The sequence below is a fragment of the Danio rerio genome, chromosome 13, assembly GCF_052040795.2.
Source record: "Danio rerio strain M-AB ecotype USA chromosome 13, GRCz13ab, whole genome shotgun sequence".
Taxonomy (NCBI): Eukaryota; Metazoa; Chordata; class Actinopteri; order Cypriniformes; family Danionidae; genus Danio; species Danio rerio.
Window position 1 is genome coordinate 45,400,547 of NC_141033.1, and position 25,729 is coordinate 45,426,275.

A 25,729-nucleotide genomic window follows, 5' to 3' on the forward strand; every position below is an offset into this window, starting at 1 on the left:
ATAAATGCAACACATACAGACCCTTACAGTCTCTATGTTACCAATTACAGAAAAGCTACACACAGCAGACATCTAGTCTTTATTTGAGTTCAAAAACAGCATGCAACATATAGCCCACAGTTAGTGTAAACCTCTCATCTGTGTCTTTAATCTTCACCAGTACATGTAGCCTCTGATAAAAAGTAATTCCATCAGTCAGAGTTCATAATAGTCCAAAAGGCTGATAATAGTTATACATGGCAGTTTGTTCATGTTTTAGGTTGGTGAAAGAATCATTCATTCATTAATTTTCTTGTCAGCTTAGTCCATTTTTTAATCTGGGGTCACCACAGCGGAATTAACCGCCAACTTATCCAGCATTGATTTACGCAGCAGATGACCTTCCATCCGCAACCATTCGCTCCTTTGTTTTTTTCATGCTTCAATTTCGCATTTGTCCATTTCTGATAGGATCAGATGTCAGAAGCACTTCAATAATCGTGAACACAGTATTATAATCAGCTCAAAAAGTTCGTTATTTTAAATCTAGACACGCACATGATCGATCGTGAGATCCCTGGAAAAAGTGAAACCGCTCGCACTTATAGACGGCTTTGTAAAACAAAAACAGGACACTGCAGATTTTGTTCTTCTTGGCTTTGTGGCTGCGCATCAAGACAATGACGAGGTTTTTGTCTGAGCTCAGGTCGATCATGGCTCATTTTAATATGTGGATATTATTATAATGTAATGTCTTGGCTGTGAAAAATGGCAGTTTCTTTGCTTTCAATCTTCTGCTTGTGTATGCGTGAGTGACGCTTCTCTATAAGCCAAAAGCCCTCAGCTGCGTGTCTTGCTTTACCTTTTGCTACACTTTTGTCATGCTAGGTACTCTTAGCAAACGGTGCCCAAAAAGTGGTACAGTGCGATTCGGTTTTCGGCACCTTTTAACAGTGCAAACGACCATAACAGTGTACCGAACCATACCGTACCACTCTGTGGACATGAGCCATAAAGGAATAAGAACATGTTTGTAGGTATAACCCTAGTTAACTACTATGCCGCCAGAGGGCACAAAGGGACAGGATGCTAATGGACAGAAATGGCATATACATTACTTGTAAATACTCTGCTACTTGTAAATGAAGATGAAACAATGAAGCAAAGCATTTTAATTCCTACATTAATCATTAAAAACGTGTTTACAATCTTTATTATCATTGTAATCTTCTTAAGTGAAAATAGGATTCATTTTGGAAAGTAGAAAAAAATAAAAGACAACTAAAATGAAGGCACTAAAACTGATGCAATCTGAAGTCTTTAGATTTCCAGAAAGCATTTGGATATTTTATTTGCAACGTTTGTTCTTTAAAGTCCATTTCTGTAGCTACCAATGTGAAACCATTAGAGATTTTTCTTACTGAGATTCACGCAGTGTGTTACAGTTTATCAGAAACCAGGCAATGATTATATTTGCATATCACATGTTGGCATCAGAAGCAATGAGCTCATAATAAGATTCACCTGGAGACATCACAATGCTCAACATGAACCATACATTATTTATTTAGAGAGATGGATTTCACATCACAGATGTCGATTACCAGCTGCGCTTTGTTTCTACTAATATCATCAAGTTTGTAATGACACGCTTCGTCACAAAGGCTTGACCATACAATTCCGTAACTCGCAGGTGCAGTTTATAATTTCTGCATGAGCAGCAGTGCCAAGCAGTTGTGATTGTCTTGAGATTGAAATGCTCTTACGGTGCTTTCTGTGTGCTGCAGGTTGGAGATGTCGTGGTGTGAAGGTTCGGGAGGCAAGATGACGTGGGTGAAGTTGCTTCTTTCCTTAGTGCTTCTACACGCAGTTTCTGAAGGTAATGGCGCACACACTGACACAAACACATGCATACTTGGACGTGTGTATGGTTTACGAGGACTCTCCATAGGCATAATATATTTTATACTGTAAGATATTTTACTTAATAGAGAGTAAACTCTTTGCATTATAATTATTAAGTATGAAGCACGAAGGCCAGTGGTTAGCACTGTTGCCTCACAGCAAGAATGTCTTTGTCAGATCTTTATTTAGCCAGTGGACATTTCTGTGTGGATTTTACGTGTTCTCCCCGTTCTCGCGTGGGTTTCCCCCAGGTTCTCTGGTTTCCTCCTACAGTCCAAAGACATGCGACATAGGCAATTTGACCAAACCAAATTGGCAAACGGGAGGAAACTCCAGGCTCGAGGATCTTATGAGCTCAGGGCTCTCTCCCGGGACAGCATGGGAAACACGCTTTATAATCAATCGTCAGCTAAATGTGAACTCTTGAATTGAAAAAGTGTATCTAGAAGTCAATATAATATTAATTTTAAGTTTGTTGTGATGACATCAAATGAACTTCTTTTTATGTTTTTTTTTAATTATCTTGCATGCAATGAGCATATTTTTAATTTAGCATAATATGTACATTCATTCATTTTCCTATGGCTTTTTCTATTTATTCATTAGGGGTCACCACAGCAGAATGAACTGCCAACTTATCCATCATATGTTTTACACAACGGATGCCCTTCCAGCTGTTTGTTTGCTGGAAATTAGAACTGAATTTAGAAATTATTTTGAAACAAATCTTTGCGCTATTAAATTAATATTTAATTATGTAGGCTAATGGATGTCTTCAGTGGAGTGTACAACACCGTTTTCCTGTCCACAAAAGAGAGAAAGAGAAAATAAAGGCCAATTGGAGCAGGCTCATTCATTTTTAACAGTTTTCTCGCTAATAAAACGTTCAGTTTTTTCACTTTCAAAGTCACAGAGCGTACTTTTCTGTCCCTAAAAAAGCAAATTGTGGCTTCAGAGATGCCCTTAACGCTTTTGCGCCATGAGCTTTAGACTATGCATCTAGATCATTAAAATAGGGCCCTAGGTTTTCCAAACCTGTTTGAGCTTCTTCAAACTGCTGATCAACACAAAAGAAGATATTTTAAAGAATGTTAGAAATCAGTAGCTGTTGACCTTTTGTATTTTCTTCTTTCTACCAAGGAAGTCAATGGACACCTGTTTCCCATACTCTTCCAATCCTGTATTTTTTTTTTTAGTGTTCAACCAAAATAAACATATAAAGGTTGAAACCACTTGACTGTGAGCGAAAAGTGAAATATTTATTTTTGGGTGAACAATCCCTTCAAATGGTTCTCTTATTAAATGTGCTCGTAAAATATATCCGACTAAGTGCGAAACTAATTTGATATTGTTTTGAATGTCAAATCAGTCTATGCGAAGAATAGAACTTGTTTTATGTGAACCTGAGGTGATGACTTGACTCATGAATATTAATGCCATGACAACATTAGCCCAGACTAATTAATATTCATGAGCCCAAAGGCATTACACCCCACCCATTCCGGTCCTCTGCTTACTTGTTGCTCGCAGGTCAATTGTGTTTCTAAGACTTTAAGATTAAAACCGTGATTGTGCTGACGACGGTCTGTCTTCTGTGTCGCTCATCATTTTTCAGCGTGCTCTCATTACCTTTCTGTTGTCCTTTTATCAGTGCGTGAGTCCTGTCTTTTCTTAGACATCTCAGTCCATCACTGTTCTCTCAGGCCTGTCTGACATTCTTCTCTTTTTGCGAGTGTGTGTGTGTGTGTCAGACACCTGTGATGTGCGACGGCACGTTTACCAACACAATGTCGCTGCCACTTAACATCAGCCCACAGGAGTTTATAATTCACTACCCTCTCCTTCCTCTTCCTGTCGGTGTGTCCTTTTCTTTCGCAGAGCCTCTCTCAATCATTTACACACTCCATCTTTCTTCATGAATCTGCCGCGCTTCTCTCTGTCTCTCATAGGACCCGTGGGAGCCGTTCTCTCATGGTTATTAGCTCTCTGTGATTGGTTCAGGGTTTTTGAGGGTTAAATGAAATGGAGGTAAATTAGGGAGGGAGTTTGAGGCCTGAGCCCCAGAACAGCTCGGGAGTGAATGTTAAACACTCCTTGGCCAAAAGGGAGAGAGAGAGAGAGAGAGAGAAGAGAGAAGAGAGAGAGAGAGTTTAAAGAAATAGTTTGCAAGAAAATTGTCATTATCTTAACTTTTTCATAGTGACCATGACTGTCAAGCTCCCACAAGGACAAAAAAAAATCATAAAAGTATTACGAAAAACTTATTAAAGAAAGTTTTACATCTTCTGAAGGCATGTGGTAGCTTTTTCAGATGAACAAACTGGAATTTGTTTCATTGTTTACACCCCCAAATCAGAAAAAGTTGGGACAGTATGGAAAATACAAATAGAAAGTAGTGATTGTAAAATTTACTTTGACTTGTATTTTATTGCAGACATTACAAAAAAAAAAACATTATTTAATTAGTTCCTAATAATTTTTTTTATATATTTTTTAATAAATCATTTAATAAATAATAATTTTATAAATATTTTTTATATTGCAATTTTGCAATCTTGCAACGCATTTAAAAAAAGTGGAAACAGTTATTCATTTACCATTTTGTAATGTTGTCATTCCTTTTCACAACACTTAAAAGACGTTTAGGGACTGAAGACACCAAGTGATGAAGCGTTTTAAGTGTAATTTTGCCCCACTCTTCCTGCAAAGAAGTTTTAAGGTGGACAACAGTACAGGGTCTTTGTTGTCACATTTTGCGGTTCAAAATGTGCCACATATTCTTTATTGGAGACAGGTCGGGACTGCAGACAGGCCAGTCAAGTACCTGTATCCTCTTCCTCCACAGCCAGGACTTTGTAATGTGTGCAGAATGTGGTTTTGCATTTGTCTTCTTTTAATTATGCATGGGCATCACTGGAAAAAGAAGGCAGAATATTGTGCTTCAAAATCTCTGTTCACTTGTTAAAATTTAATGAACCTTTATTTAGATTGCGTAGATTGTGTCAAAACAGCTCAACAATGAAGTTCTAGTAAATTGACAATGTGTTAGTCCAGTTTTCAGGGTCAAAGTTCAGTTTAGTTCAGTTCAGTATGGTGTATTTTTCACTGCTGAAAGTTTAAACACTGAAGAGCAAATCCATCCATGTGCAGCTCCACAAGTCCCAAACCATGCAAGCCAGTGGTGACAGTGGCGGGAAACAAACTTTACCAATTGACGAAAGTGAAGGGATAAAAAAACCTTGAGAGAAACCAGGCTCAGTTAGTCACAACCAACTCTCCTCTGGCCAAACGTCCCGTGCAGAGCTGCTGTCTAGGCGCAGGAGACTGAAGAACCCTGGACTTTTCAGCAAGTTATCTGTGCCCAGAGCACTGACACAACCCCATACCATGACAGACCCTGGCTTTTGAACGTGTTGCTGGTAACAGTCTGGATGATCCCTTTCTTCTTTGGTCTGGAGCACATGGTATCCATTTCTCCCAAAAAATGCCTGAAATACAGATTCAACTGACCACAGTACACAATTCCACTGTGTGAGGGTCTATCTCAGATGCTTCTGAGCCCAGAGAAGTTTTGGACACTGTTAACATAGGGCTTCCTTTTGGCACAGTGCAGTTTTAGCTGGCATTTGTGGATATGAACTGCATAACTACATATTGTGGTACTTGACAAAGGTTTGCAAAAGTAGTCCTGAGCCCACGTGGTGGTATCGCTTATATATGAATAACTATTCTTGATGCAGTGCTGCCTGAGGGAATGGAGATTCACTGTTGTTCAGCTTAGGCTTGCGCCTTTGTTATTTACGCACTGAAATTCCTCCAGATTTTAATCATGATATACCTGTCTTTGCTCCTAAAGGACTTGACCTTTCTTGGATGCTGCTTTTGTACCAAATCATAATTGCAATCAACTGTTGACATCACCTGTTTCAAATAACATCATTATTTAACCAGTTTACCCGATTATTAGGATTACGGATGCTTATTTCTGTGCTAACCGACAACTGCGGCTCGTTAATAGGATATTAACGGTTAACTGGTCAGATTAATATTAAATTATTAGAATTTTCTTTTTTTTATTGATGTGTCTATTTTGTGTCTGACACATTAAATATAGTATTTTAAAATACTGATTTATTTTAACATGCTAGCATATTAATAACAGAACATAACAACAGAGCATCTTCACGCACCTACAGTGTTTCCAACAGCATAGAAAACCAGAATAAACCAAAGAAAATGAATAAAATAAATAGGTCTATTTTTTACTTAAATTACTCATTTAGATTACAAAACGAAAACACTGACTGATCCTTTTTGAGAACCGGCATATGCAGATTTTTTTTTTCCAATCAAATGTTTTTTTCTTCTGTTAAATTAAAATAGTAGACTTTCTTAATTCGCTTGCTCCACAGAAAATATGAATTTATTTATGGCCGATGTTATTATTATATCAAAAAAACTTTTTACATTTTTAATAGGAATCATTATTTTAAAGATTATGTCTTGAAATAAAGGTTTCCTCTCTCAGTCGCGGTTCAAGTGCGCGCGCTGCGTGATGAAAAAACAATGACAACGATTTAAACGACGTTTAAATATGATGCATTAATTTGCATACATGCTTTACACGTTACACGTTATTGTTAACAAATTTGCAGAACTTGCAGTTGAACAAGGGGCCGATGGTAAAGTGAAACGGCTATAAACTCCAGCAAGATAAAGTCACTGTATGCAGAACCACAGACCTTTATTTATAAATGAATTAAAATTATGGAAACTGAGTTCATCATATCTGAAAGCTACGTCGTGTTTGCTGGCTTCATGCACCTTGTCAGTCAGTCAGCACGTAACCTCAAAGGGTCTAACAAATAGGGCACAGCACTACTACGGTTACAGAAAAGTTTGCGCTGTTATAATTCACTTGCTTTTTAATACGTTTTGGTGCAATTATAACCCACTATTAAAAACAACAACAACAGTGACTAAATGTTTTGAATAAAAAGCTGTAATGTAGCCGTGGAGGGATGCATTTTAGTGTGGCGCCTCGCCATGGAAGAATGAATGTAGCGGGAACCATGCTCTTAAAAAGTTCTCTGTAGTTGTCTTGACAACACAAACACTGCTGTGGTATGAGCCCCGTGCAAAACACTTGCGGCTTTTAGTAAACCATTCAAAAGATGCCCCTCTTAATGCAAAAAAGCGCATCCAATCGGCCCCTTATGCAGCCAAATTCTAAAAATAAATAAAATAATATTTTTAATTAGGGCTGTAACGATACACGATATAAAATCGAAATCGCGACACTCAGATCTACGATCCTGTGTCGCGGTGTGATAAGGGAGAATCGCGACACACCCACCCCGTGAAACCTTTCCAATAACGTCACGCGTGCCTGCAAAAGTTGAGCTAATTAACTCTTTTTTTCGTTCGACATTACAAGCACTGCTCCGTTTAAGCCCTCGCAATATTTAGCCGGGAGAGCTCGCACGGAGCTCTTAGTAAGACACCGTCTGAATGTGTCAAGAATATCAAAAACAAAACCAACTTAACCCCGCTTGACAACCGACAACGCCAGAAACATTGCCAATGCTGTTAAAGCGGCTGGATTTTCAGCGCATACGATGATTTGCTCACACTGTTAATGTGGCTGCGCAGAGAGGGATGGGCGTTCACCAGATGTCAGGTAACAGCCAAACTTTTCTGTAACCGTGCAGTGCGCTTTCTGTTTGAACCTTTGGGAGTGCTGACTGACAGATGCGTGAGGTCAGAAAACACGACGAAGCTTTCAGTTAAAATAAACACAGTTTCTATAGTTATAGCCTAATTTATTTAGAGATAAAGGTATATGGCTCTGCATATAATCACTCTATCTTGCTGGAGTTTATATCCGTTTCGCTTTACTTTAGGACGCATTAACACCGCTCTGAAGGTCTAATCGTTGTTTTAAGTTATCCAGAGCTGTATGAATATACAAATCTTGAATATCACAATAGTATTAAATATTACTATTGTAACAACACAGACAGCAACACTTTTGCACAATCGATACCCAGCTGATTCAGTCGTTTCATAAGAGGACCGCGCCTCTTCTTTTTTCCTTGTCAACATAAAGGCAGTAAGGTGCGCCTTGTTTTCGGCCACTTGTTTAACTGCAAGGCATACTTAATTTGCGGGATGATAACGTATAACCCGTGCCTACAGACACATTTGCTAAAGAAGCAAAATGGAAGAAGAATATTGCTGTTTGATACAGACCTGTTGATACTAAACCAGCGCTTATGTTGACCTGGAACTGCGTAATAAACGCAACAAATAGGCTTTTTTTTATTTTACAGCTTAAAGCATGTACGCAGATTAATGCAATATCATATTTAAACAAACTGTTTACAAAAAGTCTACATATGCGCGCGTGTTGTTGTCTTTTCATCACGCAGCGCGCGCACTTGAACCGCGAGGGAGAGAGAGGAAAGCATAGGCTATATCAGGACATAATCTTTAAAATAAGGATTTCTATTAAAATGTAAAAGGTTTTGTGATTATAATAATAACAGTGGGGCATTAAATAAATGCATATTTTCCGTGGAACAAGCAATTTGAGGAAGTCTGCGATTTTTATTTGACGGAAGAAATAAACATATGATTGGAAAAAAAGCCTATGCCGGTTATTAAAAATAATCAGTCAGTATTTTCGTTTTGTAAAATTAATTATTTAAGTGAAAATAATTTAGGGCAGTCCTATTTATTTTATTCATTTTATTTAGATTATTCTGCTCTTCTGTGCTAAACACTGCAGGTGCGTGAAGATGCTCTATTGTTCTGTTCCGCTATTAATATATAAAAATAAATCAGTATTTTAAAATGCAATATTTAATGTGTCATACACAAAATAGACACGTCAATTTGTTTAATATAAAATTAATAGTAATCTGACCAGTTCACCGTTAATAACCGATTAATGAGCGGCGGTTGTCGGTTAGCAAAATTAACGAAATGAGCATCCCTAGCTATTTAATTTACTTTTTCTATGCAAGAGAACTTGATTGAAAAATAATTTTCAACATGCTTGAACCATCTAAACAATGGAGTTTAGTTTGGTTTTTCAACAGTATTTTGTTACAAAGAAAACAGAAGTGATATAGCTTTGGCTATTTATTTATTTTATATAGCCTATGGCTATTTATATTGTTAATAATTTGCATAGTTAATATTGTTCTTTGATGTTTAGTTTATAAAGATTTTTCAAATGTTATTTAATTAAAATAGTTTTAAAAATCTTTTTTTTTTCCACCCCACACGAAAAAATAAAATAAAAAATCGTGATACGAATCGAATCATGGGTCAAAAATCGTGATACGAACCGAATCGTGGGTTTGGTGTATCGTTACAGCCCTATTTTTAATCGTTTAACTGATACCATTAATCAGTTACAAACACACCCTTTCGGTTAACAGTTAATCGATTATTTTGAGCCTCCCTAGTCTGAATGTGAGTGTATGGGTGTTTCCCAGTGCTGGGTTGCGGCTGGAAGGGCAGCCACTGTTTAAAACATATGCTGGAATAGTTGGGGGTTAATCCTGCTTTGGCGACCTCTGAAATAGAGACTAAGCCGAAGGAAAATGAATGAATGAATGAATGAAATTGACAGCTGTGGTTGTCAAAATTTGGGTGGTTATTGATTAGTTATTCTGTTATTCAGACTTTTTGCCTTGTCAAAGTAATATGAATAATGTTTGAGTGAGAACACTTAACTTTTTTTAACTGAGAACAGTTTTATGTTCTCATATGTTGCTCCTTTTGTGTTGCTTCGGGGAAAATGAAAATATATATATATATTTTTGGTAAACTTGTTTAAAAGGTAAAGAGTGTAAGAGAGGTGAGCTGTCTTCATGAAAAATGAACAGATCTAATATGATGTGAAGTTCTGTCTGACCTGCTCACTCAAAAGACTCTCAGTCAATGTCACAATAGTAAAACATCAGCTATCAAGCCTGCAGCGCACGAGCAACAAAACTGCAGCCGCAGGCATTTGTAGACCGCTCATTATGACACCAAGTTTTTTTTTCATGATAATGGCTTTGAATTATCAAATTGTCAAGAGTATGCCTTTGAGAACTCTTTCAAATCCCACAGTGCAAACCAAACTGCCTCAAATAATGTGTTAGTACAACCGGTTTAAAGTGAATTTAGTTTTGTGTGGTTTAGATTTTAGATTAGAGTGCGCTTTTATGCATTTTTCCTTCCCTTTTTCAGATTTTGCGCTAAAATAAATGCACATTGCTTACATGTTGCAGACATTGGATGCAAGAAACAGGCCTTAACGGCTCAAGTGTGAAAATTCAATTAAACCGTATTAATTTGAGTATTCATTACAGTTCAATTTCAATGCATGGGGTGCTAATCAAATTTCATTAAGCAACAATAATGATATGATTGTTAGTTTTAACATTACAGTTTAAGGATCTGGTGCTGAAACCAAGACCGATGCGGCAGGTTGTGCTTTTGGCAGGAACTCTCATTATTAGATCTCTGATCCAGTTTGTCACACACCTAAAACTCGTTTTAATCTCTGCTGCCATTCAGTAATGGTCCAGTAATTAACACGGGCTGACGTGTTACTCCAGATTGATTTTAGTTAGTGCATATTGGAGGATGCACAGTCGATTTTTGCTCAACCTGTCTCCTTCTCTCTCTCTCTCTCTCTCTCGCTCTCTCTCTCTCTCTTTCTGGCTTGTTCTTGCCACGTTCAAAGCAGAGTCAAAGAGTGATTCACCCTATCAGACACCAGCACTTCAAACACACACACACACATGCACAAGCCCTTTCTGGAGTGTGTGATGTCTCTGTGGCCCAATACCCATGCACACGATCAAAGCTCTGCTGATCTTCCTGACAAATCAGCTTGTCTCCTGCTACCCCTGGAAAGAGAACACACACATGCGTGTTTACACTGGGGAAGCATGCCTCACACACAACAAGCACGGACGAGGACGTGTACACATATCAGAGCAAAGTGTGTAGTGAAATATTGACTGCTAATCTAGGGGGATTCATGTAAGTGATACTATTCTATAAAATGGTTTAGTTTACCAATCAAATTGTCACCAACATTTGTTTTGAATAAAGTATCTTAAAATGATATACATTTATATAAAAGTTTGCTAAAATAATATCAAACTAGTAGCAAATCAGCATTCGTTAATTAACGGTAGAATTCTCGTCTTCCACAAGGCGGCACTCTGGCTCAGTGGTTAGCAATGTCACCTCACAGCAAGAAGGCCGCTGGTTTGAGTCTCAGCTGGGCCAATTGGCATTTCTGTGTGGAGTTTGCATGTTCTTCCCATGTTTGCTTGGGTTTTCTCCAGGTGTTCTTGTACTTTTACTCATTATTTTTTGGATTCATTTAATTAAGTTCAAAAGTACCCGTAAATGTTAAATGCTACAGTCTTGCTGGGAACCAAAATTGCCTGTAAGTTGCTATAAAATTTGCAATAATCTTCTAAAACAGGGGTTTGCAACCTTTTTACTCCGGGGCCCACTTCTTTCTCTGATCAACTTTTGAAGGCCCACCTGTTTGATGTTTTCTCCAAAATGTTTTTATGAAATGCTCATTTAAACCTTTAATTATATATATTACCCATTAGTTGTGCCTTCTATTATTTTATATTATCAGCATTTTATAAAAAATATATAATTTTATAAAAATGTATTAATTAATTCATTTTCTTTTCGGCTTAGTCCCTTCATTAATCTGGGGTCGCCACAACGGAATGAACTGCCAACTTATCCAGCATATGTTTTGCGCAGCAGATGCCCTTTTAGCCGCAACCCATCACTGGGAAACATCTGTTCATCCATCCACACACTCATTCACACACACACTAGGGACAATTTAGCTTACCCAATTCACCTACAGTGCATGTGTTATGACTTGTGGGGAAACCTGAAGCACTCGGAGGAATCCCATGAGAACATGAGGAGAACATGCAAATTCCATACAGAAATGTCAACTGACTCAGCCGAGGCTCGAACCTGCGATCTTCTTGGTGGCCGCGCCGCCCTTGATAAAATTAAAATTGTAATAAATTTACCAGCAATTTTTGAGTTAAATGGTCAGAAAAAAGAAAATTGTGCAGAGAACTTGTCTGTTTTTCACTCTTAAATCACATACACTCTTATACACACACACACACACACACACACACACACACACACAGCTCTAATATTGATCGAAATCATGGCTCCACATTGTGAGTGTTCATTTGATGTGTCCATTGATGTCCTTTTGAGTTTGCTGTCTAATGTAACTGCAGTAACTGTGTGTGCTTTTCTCTTAAGACCCATACATGTCTTTCTCTCTCTCCTGCAGCCTCCGCTAATCAGCCGCCTCGTTTCCAGAATTACTTCTTCCAGTCGTACCTGCTCGTCTATGAGGACACACCAGTGGGTGAGTGTCTCAAACACACACTTCTCTGACTGTGCACACGCTAATGGAACTTTTTACACAAACTCTCACAGATGGACTTCAGTTTTTATGATGTTAGTTTATCAGGGTTGAATCTAACATGTTTGGCTTGACTTTTGGTTTGTTGAGAGGCTTTTGTGTGCAAGCTATGCGAATAATGTAGGTTTTATGATGAGTTCAGAATTTGGGGTGTACACATGTAGTATGAAATTATATTTGGCAGAAATGCAACAAAAGTGGCTCATACTAGACAACATTTGTGTCTGTTATGAATTTTTCAGAAAACAAGTTGCTTCCTAGTCAGTGGTGTTTTTTTAACTGCATGAGTGAAGTCATAAATACCAACTGGCCTTTGGAAAAAAGAGTGAAAAAAAAACAGTGGCTGCCAAAGTAGTGTATTTTGGACTGTAGCCTTGACATTAGGGTTAGGCCGATGGCAGATACACATCACAATGCTAAGCTGGCTATGCGATCCTCCAACCTGCCCTGTCGCAGCAGCAACCCGCTTGAGAAAAATACAGATGACCTTATTTACACTTATACGTCTTAGCTTTAAAATAACATTTCAGAACGAAAACAATCCATGTTCACACTGGCATTTCACCTAGCAATTTTTAAAAGATCTCTCTGTCCACATTATACCGCTGAAAACGGACGTCATATAACCACACAAACTCTGTCATGCGCCGCAGTGTGCGCGTCTGAGTCAGCGGGTGCTTTGAGCACAATACCTCAGAGAGCAGTGCACGTCGGACAGTTCATCAAGGATGGATTGCTGGATTGCGTCTCACTATAGTTGTTAAAGTGATATTTAATTAATCTTGTCTCTATTTAACGACTCTTCTGTCTATTTAATCTATCAGGTAACTGGTCACAGCGTCAGTACACTGTTTCAATCTTTCGCATTCACGCTTGTTTTTAGTAATTTTATTGAAAACCTCAGCAGCTGTTTGTTGGTTCTTGTTGGCTGTGCACCTTTTTTACCAACCAAGTTTGTAGACGCTATTATATTGACACAGATCAATCTGCCTTTTTATGCCAGAGTCCAGCAGAAAATTTATGTTTTATTTATTATTTATTTATGATTTGGTTTTAGGTAAAACAAAGACCATGCGGGTCGGGTAGTTGAAACAAATAAGGTTACAAATAAGTAATTTGTTATGAATTAGTTTATTCTTCATAAATTAATTCACTGCTGCCTACGACAATGATGTCATCGTCCATCGTGATGTTTCACATTAGACATCATACGATGCCTTATTAGTCGACATCGCCCAACCCTACTTGACATCAGAAACACAGTGGATCTTCTTTTGCCAAATTCCATAGTCGCTTTTTCATTTTGTCACGTTTGTATTTTAGCAATTCAGGTCAAACTTAGGTATTGTGTAGTTATTTGGATATGGATTTTTTTAGTTTGATTAAAATGATCTAAAATACCTATTTTAAATTCTGATTGATGCAAATGATGAAATGATGATATACATGGACACCTGTGACTGAATTCATTCAGTATATTTATTGCTTAAGCCTGGTTTATTCTCGATGCGTTTTTTTGAGATTCGAGTAAACAGTGCGCGCGGCGCCACGTTTAAATTGAGTTGAATATGAAACTCTGAAGAGATTTTGTATGAAACAGAATGCCAGTATAGACATATTTATGATCCGTGATCATAGAGATAACCTAATGATCAATAATTGTTGGCTAGAAATTGCAACAGCCATGGAAAAGGAGAACGTTTATGTTAAAAGGTTTGGAAAAACCTGAAGGATAAGTTTGGTAAAACCAAAAGAGGCCATGGCAAAAGTGGAGACCCGAGTACACAATTACAGAATATGTTTTTCAACCAGTGATAGGTTTAACACTGATTTATATATTGCAATTTTGAATTTAAAACAATTTAATAGTTACAAACTATAATGAAGTCACAGAATTATTTCTTTGATAACTGGGAAGAAATATTTAAACCTACCGGTTTACAATATACTGATGCCTGTTTCTCAGGGCTTTATTGGTGATAATAGTCAGGAATGTTGGACCATTATTGCCTTTTTAGCATAAGTAGAGGACAGAAACTAGCCAGACAGTAATGTGTCAATTGTGGAGTGGGCTAAATCTAAAAACATCTGTATTTTTTTAAAAAGTGTGCTCTTAATTTTCTTTTATTCTTGCCATAATAAAAATATATTTGTAGAGCGACCCATGTTCTCTTGTCATTAATATTTAAATAAACTTTAAAAAGTAAAACTGTCTGAGATATGAACAAAAGCAAGTGATGGATCAAAAATTGATAAAAAAAGAATCTTGAATCATTATAAAAGTCCTTATAATCATTAAAATAATTATAAAAACAATAAAAATAATTAGTTTAAAAATATTGATGATAGTAATGAAATGATGTAGTTCCTGAAACTTCCTACTTCTTTGTTTATCCATCTGACTTTATGGTTAGTTTCTTTTGACCGCCCCCTGTCATTTTAAAGAATATCACTACGGCTAACGTGGCGAGTATAAAAGCCTCGTCCATTTCGCGAGGTGCACACACAGTCAGTGGAGGTGCGCGATGCGGCGCCAGGCGAAAGTATAAATCCAGCTTTAGCCTTCCAACAAGCTTCTTGTCAACTAGTTTCTTAATGATTTTTTGTGATAATGTAAAGCATTTGTGACCCTGGACGTCTGCACAGGTATATTTTTGGCAATAAGCAAAACTTATTTTAGCATTTAAAATTTAAAAATACATTGTTAGAGATCAGATCAATGCAACTATTGGGTATGTAATGCAAGGTGCAGGAGTATTGACATTAAATGAATTAAACAATGAGTATAAAGTTGCATTATCCAGTGAACTATATAGTGGCTGTAAGGTACATAAGTTCAGCTTTTTTAAATAGTTCATCTAGTGAGTATTGTTCAATGGCTGAGGTTTGAGTTCAGTAGATTGACAACTGAGGGGAAGAAACTGTTTCTCAGTCTTATGGTGCGACACAGGATTCTGCTGTAGAGAGGGAATGAATAGTCTGTGACCGGGATGAGAGATGTCTTTCATGATATACCTTGTTTTCTTTACGCAGCATTTGTGGTGAGCGTCTTTGGAGGGAAGCCCTATACCACTGATGTACTGGGCAGTTTTTGTATGCATCAAAAGAATGTATGGGTCAAAATGATAGATTAACATTTTTCATTTATGGCAAAAATCATCAGAGAAATAATTAAAGATAATTTTTCATGAAGATGTTTTGTACATTTCTTATTCATTTATTCATTCATTCATTCATCCATTCATTTATTGATTTATTCATTCATTCATTTTCTTCTCGGCTTAGTCCCTTTATTAATCTGGGGTCACCACAGCGGAATGAACCGCCAAATTATCCAGCATATGTTTTATGCAGCGGATGCCCTTTCAGATGCAACCAATCACTGAGAAACATTCATACACACTAATTCACACACATACACTACAGACAATTTAGCTTACCCAATTCACCTATAGCGCATGTGTTTGGACTTGTGGGGGAAATTGGAGCACCCGGAGGAAACCTACACGAACGCAGGGAGAACATGTAAATACACAGAAATGTCAAATGTCAACTGACAAAGCAGAGGCTCGAACCAGCGACCTTATTGCTGTGAGGCGACAGCACTACCTACTGTGCCACCGTGTCGCCCTTACATTTCCTATATCAAAATAAAATACGTAATAATATGTATTGCTAAGAACTTAATTTTGAGAACTAAACATGATTTTTTCAGTTTTTGGATTTTCTGAATGCTCAAGTTCCAGATAATTAAATATTTGTATCTTAACCAAATGTTGACTTATCATAACAAAGCATACATTAGTGAAAAATCTGCCTATATTCAGGTTTCAGATAATGCATAAATCTTAATTTCCAAAAATTGACACCTTTGACTTTGGTTTTGTGGTACAGGGCAAAATGCACCACATTCAAAAGATTTTTTTTTTTTAAAGAGAGCTAATCTCCATTCACTTTCTATAGCCCTCACTCTCTCTTTCTACAAATCTTCATACCTTATTCATAGGGTTTCTGTCTTTAATGTCTCTTTCACCTCGCCCAGTCTTTAGGTCGAAGAGCATTCATGTTTGTTTAACCTTGTGACCTCTTGTTATCATAAGCTGCTTTTGTGCTCTTATCTGACCCTCAGTCTACGGTTTGCCTACGGTTTTTATCCGCCGTTTATGGACTGAATGATAAACACTTGTTTAGACTTTAAGTATTTGGTAAAGCACTTGTGTTGTGTTTTAGGCTTAGAAAATAATTTATATTGATAAACTCAACAAGAATGATAAAACGCAATACTGTATAAAGACTTTCTGTGTATTCTCTTGCTGTAAGTTTGCAAAACACACTTTTTTTTTGCATTTGGGACATTGTAAATACAGCACTGAACATTTTTACATTTGAACATTTACATTTTAAATTACATTATTATGCTGTCTTGAATAGACTTAATTAAATCAAGTAGAGATTAAATTAGTTAATTGAATTGAAATGTTTTGCATTTGCAATGGTAACATTGCAACATTGCAATAGTAACGTCTTCAATGTCAAGTATGAGTTATTGTTGACCAGAAGCTTTTATATCAATGGCAAAATGTAATCATTGTGGATTTAAAGCTTATAATTTAGTTTTTTTTTTTTTGTAAAAATTATCAAGTAAGCTTAAAGCATTCAGCCACAAGAAACAATATTTGTACCTATAGTGAAGACTGCCAAGTGGGATTTTTGCCAAGGAGAAGATGGGGTGGAAGGGGGAATTCTATATGAAGGTAAGGCAGGTAGAGTGAAATCGGTCTATTTGTTGTAGGCTTAGATCAATCTGATTAGATTAGTTTATAAAATCAGTTTATAAAACTTCACTTAAAGTTAATTTTTACTAGTTTATAATTATTTATGCTGATGAGCTCCCCTATAAAATCACCCCAGCTGTTTTGAAAAGTGCATTTTTTCACAAATAGAGATATTCAGTCCATCTCGTAAAATATTTTTCTTATCACAGTATATGTGTATGTATATATGTAGATACAAAATATTGTTATTGTGATCACCATTGATCTAGCAGCTGCAGATCGTTGGTAAATGGGAAGATAGCCATAGAACTACAAATCCGCCATTTTATAGACTACAGATCCAGTCATGCACCGCTCACTCACCTTTTCTGGATTCCGCTGGTTGCACACACAGCCGGAGAGTCAGTGCTGAGTCTTGTCAATCTGTCATTGTGAATATTATGATGCGGTTTCCTTGGCTTGCATTGCAGTGTTAGACCGTTGCTTTGTTTTGCTAGTTTATTTAAGTTGTAGATGCCTGCCTTTTGACCATCCGCCTGTTTATTGATCATGACCCTGGATTGCCCGTATACATCTGTTTGTTCCTGTATTGACAATTGCTTGCCTGAACATTCTTAAAATAAATCCTGCATTTGGAGCCGCACTCCTTTGTCAGCGTCCCTTTCACATTACAATTGCATTGAGATTTATTATTTTTTTCCCCCAATATCGTGCAGCCCTAGTGTGTACAAAAAAAAAACACATTTTTTTTCTTTCAAACTTGTTAAAAGAGCAGGACATGTTGGCAAGCCAGCTTTAATATTGCAGCAAATATGGAGAAAAGAAATGCACAATTGCTGCAAAATTAAGGGGACCCTTTTCTGATGTGCTGTATAGTTGGTTTAGATTGAACTCAAGCAGTGTATTCTGTCTCGAGCAGTGCTTTACTCTAACTGCCTGTGTCTTTAAGTTTCTGTCTGTGCCTGTATGTATTTCAGCATTTTTAGGGTCCCTGATGATTGACAGGGCAATTTGAGAGTGTCAGGGTTTTCATCACCTTGCCGGGTGTTGTCGTGAGTTGGTTTTAAAATAGATCTATCGGGCCTCCTCGCTGATAGCAGGCTCTCTGAACCGCAAATACACTTATACCACACTTATCCATAAAATCTGAGAATTCTGCCATCCAGCCTATTTTACCTCAACTGTCTGAAAACAAGCAGAGTGTGTGGATGTTTAGATGCATTTCACAACTGCACCTCTGATTTCTTCAGCTGTGAGCGTTTAAGCCTTGTGTACTTTAGGCATACATTTAATAAAAAAAAAAAATAACAGAAAGAATTTCAGCTTTGAAGACAGTAGGAAATGTTTCTAGATCAAAAAATCAGCAAATTGGAATGATTTTTGACAAATCATATGACAGCGAAGATGTAGATTGTGTCGAAGCAGCTTAACAGAAGTTCTAGTAAATTGAAATTGAAACTGTCAGTCCGGTTTTCTGAGTTATTTTGTGTGTATTGGCCGAGTGGTGCAATACGGTACAGTACGGGTCAGTACAGGCGATCATTATCAGGCTTGAGTTTCCACTACTGAAAGGGTACCAATGGTACTCTTTTGGTGTGCATGGCGTATGACAAAGTTTCAGTCAACGTCATTCTTGCTTGAGAAAATATCAAAGCTGTATGGGTCTTTCACATGTCATATAAGAAGCACTTCTCACAAAACAGATGCTTTATATACAAATACTAACCTCTCTATTAACACAAACAGACCCTTACAGTATCAATATGTTACCAATTGCAGAAAAACTACACACAGCATAGATTTAGTCCTTATTTGGCTTCAAAAACAACATGGAACATATATAGCCCACAGTCAGTGCAAACCTCTCATCTGTATCTTCATCAGCACATGTAATCTCTTGTTAGAAAGTAATTCTAGTCATTCAGAGTTCATAATAGTCCAAAAGGTGATGATAATAGGTAAACATGGCAGTTTGTTCATGTTTAGGTTGCTGAAACAATAAATTGCTCCTTTTGTTTGTTTCCGTTTATTTATTTTTTTTCATTCTCCTGGCTTGTTGCATGAGCGAGTTACGCATCTCTGTAAACCAATAGCGTTCAATTATGCATCTTGCTTTGCCTTTTGGTACCCTTTTGTTGTGCTGGGTACCCTTTGCAAAGTGGTACGGTATGGGTCGCTTTTACCTTTTGATAGTGGAAACGGCCATAAAAGCGTATCGAACCTAACCATACTCAGTGGAAATGGGCCATATGTCTCTACAGTTACAAATTATTAGCCCTCCTGTGAATTTTTATTTCTTTTTCAAATATTTCTCAAATGATGTTAAAAAGATTAATGATTTTTCTACAAATATATCCATGCAGCTTTTGTGATCCAGGGTCAGAGTCAGTCTGTATGCTCTTAAAATATGAAATTCTGTGTATTTAAATATTATGCTATAAATATATTTTGTTTTATTTGTTTCTATAGACGCTGTAAAAAACTTTAATCATTTTATGCTTCTCCAATTTGATTGGTTTGGATCACAATAGCTGCTCCATAACTATGAAGTAAATACTTTAATGGTGTGTTTACACCAGAAGCGAATGAAGCATCAAACAGTAGTAATTTACTTGTTAAGTCAATGGAAAGATGTGAATAGACATCCTGCGGTGCTATTTGTGTGAATGAGGCAGCGAGTATGATGCCATTTGCACAAATGAATCGGCGCGAGTTGAGCATTATGTATGGTTGATGTGCGAATTGCTTGAGTAGGAAAATCTGCACTTTAGCGGACATTCGCACCACGTTAACCAACCTGGAGCTTGCTCTTGTAGGGACGTGATTATGACGTAGCGCCTGTTGTTGGTGTCCCAAAAGGAAATCCTCCTGCTGACACTGGACAACAGCTCATCAAACTGGGCTGGGCTCAGTCGCAAGCACTGCTGAAAGCTTCTATCATCCAGGTCAATTTTCTGGAAGAGTTAATAAACTCACAGAGATGGGTGCACCTCTGAAAGGATCTAGTTGACTCAAACATGGCACCGAACGAATATACACTGTTTTTAGCCTTCCTTAAGCAGAAAAAGCACAGCTACTCTCTCAATAAAATCAGTGTCAGCCATTTAGCAAGGAAACGAGTCACCAGGCATTGGTGCACAGGCAATTGAATTTCATGCACGAATGAAGCGAATTTGATGCACAAATCAATCAAGTAAACTCAAAATGTCCACGGATCTATACTATGTACACGCTAATAGCACTATTAGGAAATGGGTATAGATTGAATTTTCCAACAAAAATTATGTTCCAGGATCAACATAGATGTTAGTCCAGGATCGCATCATACTTGGCAAAATCATAACATGCTTTGTGCACACAAGCTGTGAAGGCCTCATAAAAGTGCTTACCTGTATACATTGCTGAATTGTTTTTAATCTTTCTATTGTGTGTTTAAATGCAAGTATTGCATATTTGGACAGTGTACTCATTTGGGAAGTATGCATATTGCATAGATTAATTTAGGTTTATATTACTTTTGGTCTTGGTCTAATTTAATACATAATGGTTTAAGGCACTGATCTTGTTTCTTTTTGCATCACACTTTTTATTGTATGTTATCTATTCATTCCAAGTGTTCATATACAATACAAAATCAGTTGCACAGCAAAGATGCTGATGCTGCACAATGTACAGTATGCTGAGCCACTTACATTAGATAAACTCAAAACTAGTCAACAACTTTTTTTTATGATAAGTTGACTAGTTTTTAAACAAGCATTTTTTAAGCAAGCAGTTTTTAAACAAGTCGTTCGCACACTAATGCTAATTTCTGTTTATTGAGAAAAATTAGGATATGACAAGCTGTTCCCAGACCAAGTGTTGGTTCAGTCAGGGTTCATTTCCACCCGCAGCAGTGTCAGCGTGCCCTGTGTGTCCTCTCTCCCCTGCCTGACTCTGATTGGTGGCCGAAGCCGTCAGCCATGTCTGATTGGATGACTCTGATGGCTTATTCATGGAGAGGGCGGATGATTGGACAGTGCCAATTTGTCAGAGTTATAGTTTATTAGTAGCGCAGATGTCCTCGTACTGGAGGACTTCCAAAAGACACACAGAGACTGGCCCACCACGACACAAACACACACACACACACACACACACACACACACACACACACACACACACACACACACACACACACACACACACACACACACTTGCACTCAAACCAAATCGTTCAGACTCATGACTGTTTACTGCGGTGTGTGTGTATAAATGTATATATATTTATGGCAAACAGTATCTGTGTTTGTACAGGATCAATTGAGTTTGTGCATCATATTGCTCAATTAATTTTTGTCAGTGTGTGTGTGTGTGTGTGTGAAAGCTTGTGCTTTTTTTAGAGGACAAATGTAACAGGAATTTGTCAAATTTAAAAGTTTTGAGTTGTAAAAGGATTCTTATGGTCTCCAACGCTGCATTTATTTGATCGAAAATACAGCAATATTATGTAGTACAATATTGTATTACAATTGCAAGTAGTTGCTTTTTATTTTCAGTTCATTTTGAAATTTTGTGATCACAGCTTAATTTTTTTTAGCAGTTTTATGGAGCGAAATCTCAATATTTTACAAACAAAATCTTTTTGCAAAGAATTACTGGATTTGCAAACAAACAGAAACCATGTTGCAAAAACAAATGCAGACGGGCAGATTTTCTCACAAATGCACTCAGGTAGATTTTCTCACAAATGCACTCAGACAGATTTTCTCACAAATGCACTCAGTTAGATTTTCTCACAAATGCACTCAGGTAGATTTTCTCACAAATGCACCCTGGCAGATTTTCTCACAAATGCACTCAGACAGACTTTCTCACAAATGCACTCAGGTAGATTTTCTCACAAATGCACCCTGGCAGATTTTCTCACAAATGCACTCAGACAGACTTTCTCACAAATGCACTCAGGTAGATTTTCTCACAAATGCACTCAGGCAGATTTTCTCACAAATGCATTCAGGTAGATTTTCTCACAAATGCACCCTGGCAGAATTTCTCACAAATGCACTCAGGTAGATCTTCTCACAAATGCACTCAGGTAGATTTTCTCACGAATGCACTCAGGCAGATTTTCTCACAAATGCACTCAGGCAGATTTTCTCACAAATGCACTCGGGTAGATTTTCTCACAAATGCACCCTGGCAGATTTTCTCACAAATGCACTCAGGTAGATTTTCTCACAAATGCACTCAGGCAGATTTTCTCACAAATGCATTCAGGTAGATTTTCTCACAAATGCACCCTGGCAGAATTTCTCACAAATGCACTCAGGTAGATCTTCTCACAAATGCACTCAGGTAGATTTTCTCACGAATGCACTCAGGCAGATTTTCTCACAAATGCACTCAGGCAGATTTTCTCACAAATGCACTCGGGTAGATTTTATCACAAATGCACTCGGGCAGATTTTATCACAAATGCACTCAGGTAGATTTTCTCACAAATGCATTCAGGCAGATTTTCTCACAAATGCACTCAGGTAGATTTTCTCACAAATGCATCTAGGCAGATGTTCTCACAAATGCATCTAGGCAGATTTTCTCACAAATGCATTCAGGCAGATTTTCTCACAAATGCACTCGGGTAGATTTTCTCACAAATGCACTCATGCAGATTTTTATCACAAATGCACTCAGTTAGATTTTCTCACAAATGCACTCGGGCAGATCCTCTCACAAGTACACTTAGACAGACTTTCTCATTAATGCACTCGGGTAGATTTTCTCACAAATAAATCCAGACAGATTTTTTTCACAAATGTGCAACGAATTCATTACGCATCAGACTCGATGTGCAAGATTTATGTGCATGATGAATTATTTGGATTATAAATACTAACATTTCTGAAATGTGAAAAGACCTTCAGAGTTGCATAATTCTAGTGGTCCATTTTGAGTTGGTGCTCAACACAAATGTCTTAATATTATTAATGTTACAACAGCTTTTTTTATATATTGAACAAATACATCGTTAAGAAGTACAACATTTAGTTTTTGAACTTATTTTTAACATAAAAATGCCTTCTATTTAATTAATTTGACATGTTTTGCTGATTTCCCAGTGCTGTGTTGTGGCTAGAAGGACTTCGCTGTGTAAAATGTATACCACAGTAGTTGGCGGTTCATTCTGCTATGGTAACCACTGATACCTCAGGGACTAAGCTGAAGGAATGAATGGCTGAAGGTTTTTGCTAAATAAAACTATTTCTTAAAAAATACAACTCATTAGAATATATTTCTGAATTCATTTTATTAATGTTTTTAATGAATATGTCTAAGTGTTAGAAATGTGTATCCTGGTTATGCTAATTACTCACAATATGGTAATATGATTACTCATTCCCGTAGTACTATTGCTGTTTTACATGGTCTGTATCTTAATGCATGTAAAATGTAAGTTATTATTCCCCGATGTCCACAGGGCTACTGCTTGTATCTGTTTTAAGGTGGTTTCTCGCCGCAGCAGTTTATCAGCCTGGCAATTTATGACTCGCTCCTTCCTTCTATCTGGAAAATTCCGCTGAGACGCCTCTGTTTGTTCGCTCCCAAATTGGCAAGTGGCTTAATTAGACTAATTAGTCAATTAGCTAACTGTAGCACGCACATTCATCTGTTTAAATGACAGAATACTTCAGGCCTGTTTGGCTTTGAATAAAGGGCATACTGCAGATAATTATAATGTTAGTTTAACAGCAGTCTGCTGTGACCACCGAGAGGAATATGAAGACTTCATTAAAAGCCCTGGAATGCGCCATTTAGGTGAACTGTAGGTTGAAGACCTAAAATTGAAATAAAAATACACTGCTTATTCTGGGGTTTAAAGCTTAAATCCTTTAGATGCGGGTCTTGGACTTGGTTGCAGATAATCAACTGTGCTCAGTGCTGTAATTTTAGATTTTCGCTTGTTTTGTTAAAAGAAGGAAAAAATGCAAGACATATTTACATATTCATAATAGTTGCTCTTTGGAGGATGTATGGATATTTGTCATCTGTATCGCATGTTTTTTTTTTTTGCCTATTTTTATTTCTAATCAAATAATTGAGAAAAACAATGTCAGTAGTTCAGGGGTTTCTGTTTTTTATTTTAATTGTGCATCAGTGTAGAATTTATTCTACATTTCTACATATACTGCCTTTAAATTTTTTTTATACACTGAAAAAAAATATTCGTTGGATTTACTTTTTTAAGCCAAGTGGTTGCAAACAATGCATATTAGCTGAATTTAACAAACAATTTCAAGTAAATTTGTTTGTTTAAGTTCAGCGCGTATAAATAGAAATTGCAAGAATTCTGATGCACAACGAACAGCCGATCTGTTTTTCCAGAAGGTTTGAACACTCAGAAATATAGGTATGCGAGTTGTCACTAGGGTGGAACCTTTTCAAATGGTAAAAATTTGTGCCTGAAAGGTCCATATTAATGCCTCAAGGGTACATATTAGTACCTAAAAAGTACAGAAGTGTTCTTAATTTTTTAGATACTAATATATACTTTTGAGGCATCAATATGGACTCTTTTGAAAAGGTACCACCCCAGTGACAACTCGCATACCTTTATTTCTGAGAGTGAAGGTCATTTTTTTGGTCAGAATCTGTAACTGAAGGGGTCTAGACTTGATATGTCTTGTAGAGGGTCTCGTCTTGACTCCAGCTCAGGAGCTTTTACACTTACAGGCTATTACAGATTCAGATAAATCTGGTGTTTCTGTGTTGTTTCCTGCCCTACTATTTACAGCCCAATGTGTTTATAAATGTGTCAAAATAATTGCTTTTTATAGCTTATTTTGTATGGATGGCATTGTTTGTTTTAATGAAAGGAGCTTTTTTTGTTTTGATGTTAATTTTTCGATTTTACTGATCAACAAACGTCTGGTTTCTGGCCCCAAAGAACTAGAGCTTAAGGTCAATGTTTAAGGAAAATATATAATATTCTACAATAAACCCTTTTCAGAAGAAAGTTATACGTTTTAATGGTCATTAGCACCTTAAATCCTTGAAAGTTTTTAATATTTAGATAAATGCATAATTTTTTTTAAGCTGTAGCTTATATTATATCATCTTTGCTTCAAAGTACAAAAAAACCTTACGTGAGGTGTTTGTAATGCAGCGTCGGTATGGGCGGGACAGTAAATTTGACCTTGTTCTCTCTTCTGGCTGCCGTTATCAGTGTCACACATTTTATATATAATTTATTTATTTATTTATTTTTATTTTTTATTTTTTGCTGTATTCTCTTATTCACTGCTCTCTAAGTTTACCCAACAATGACGACTGAGATACATGCAACTGTGAAAAGGGTCCATACTATAGCATCAGTAAAATCTTTTTTTATGTTGTAAATATGACCTTTAATTTTAACAATGAGGATGCTTGTGTCATAGTTATGTCAGGATTTGCAACACATTCAAACTGAAGGTGCAAACTTGATCCTCCGGTCAGATTTCCATGACCATTGATTGGTGGGATAATGTTGCCTCCTTGTTCAGCTGAGTCATTGTGATATAATAGATTAATGTGTCTTGAATATGTTTAG

At 37.0% G+C, this 25,729-nt stretch overlaps 1 protein-coding gene across 2 annotated transcripts in view; it reads left to right on the forward strand.

The window, feature by feature from the left end:
* cdh23 (cadherin-related 23) overlaps positions 1-25,729 on the forward strand; it is a 495,141-nt gene that overhangs the window by 30,388 nt on the left and 439,024 nt on the right. For both annotated transcript variants that reach the window (XM_087277778.1, NM_214809.1), the window contains 2 exon segments: positions 1,767-1,858; positions 12,248-12,325. In XM_087277778.1, the coding sequence (XP_087133904.1) occupies positions 1,774-1,858; positions 12,248-12,325 (163 nt within the window). In that variant the 5' untranslated portion in view covers positions 1,767-1,773.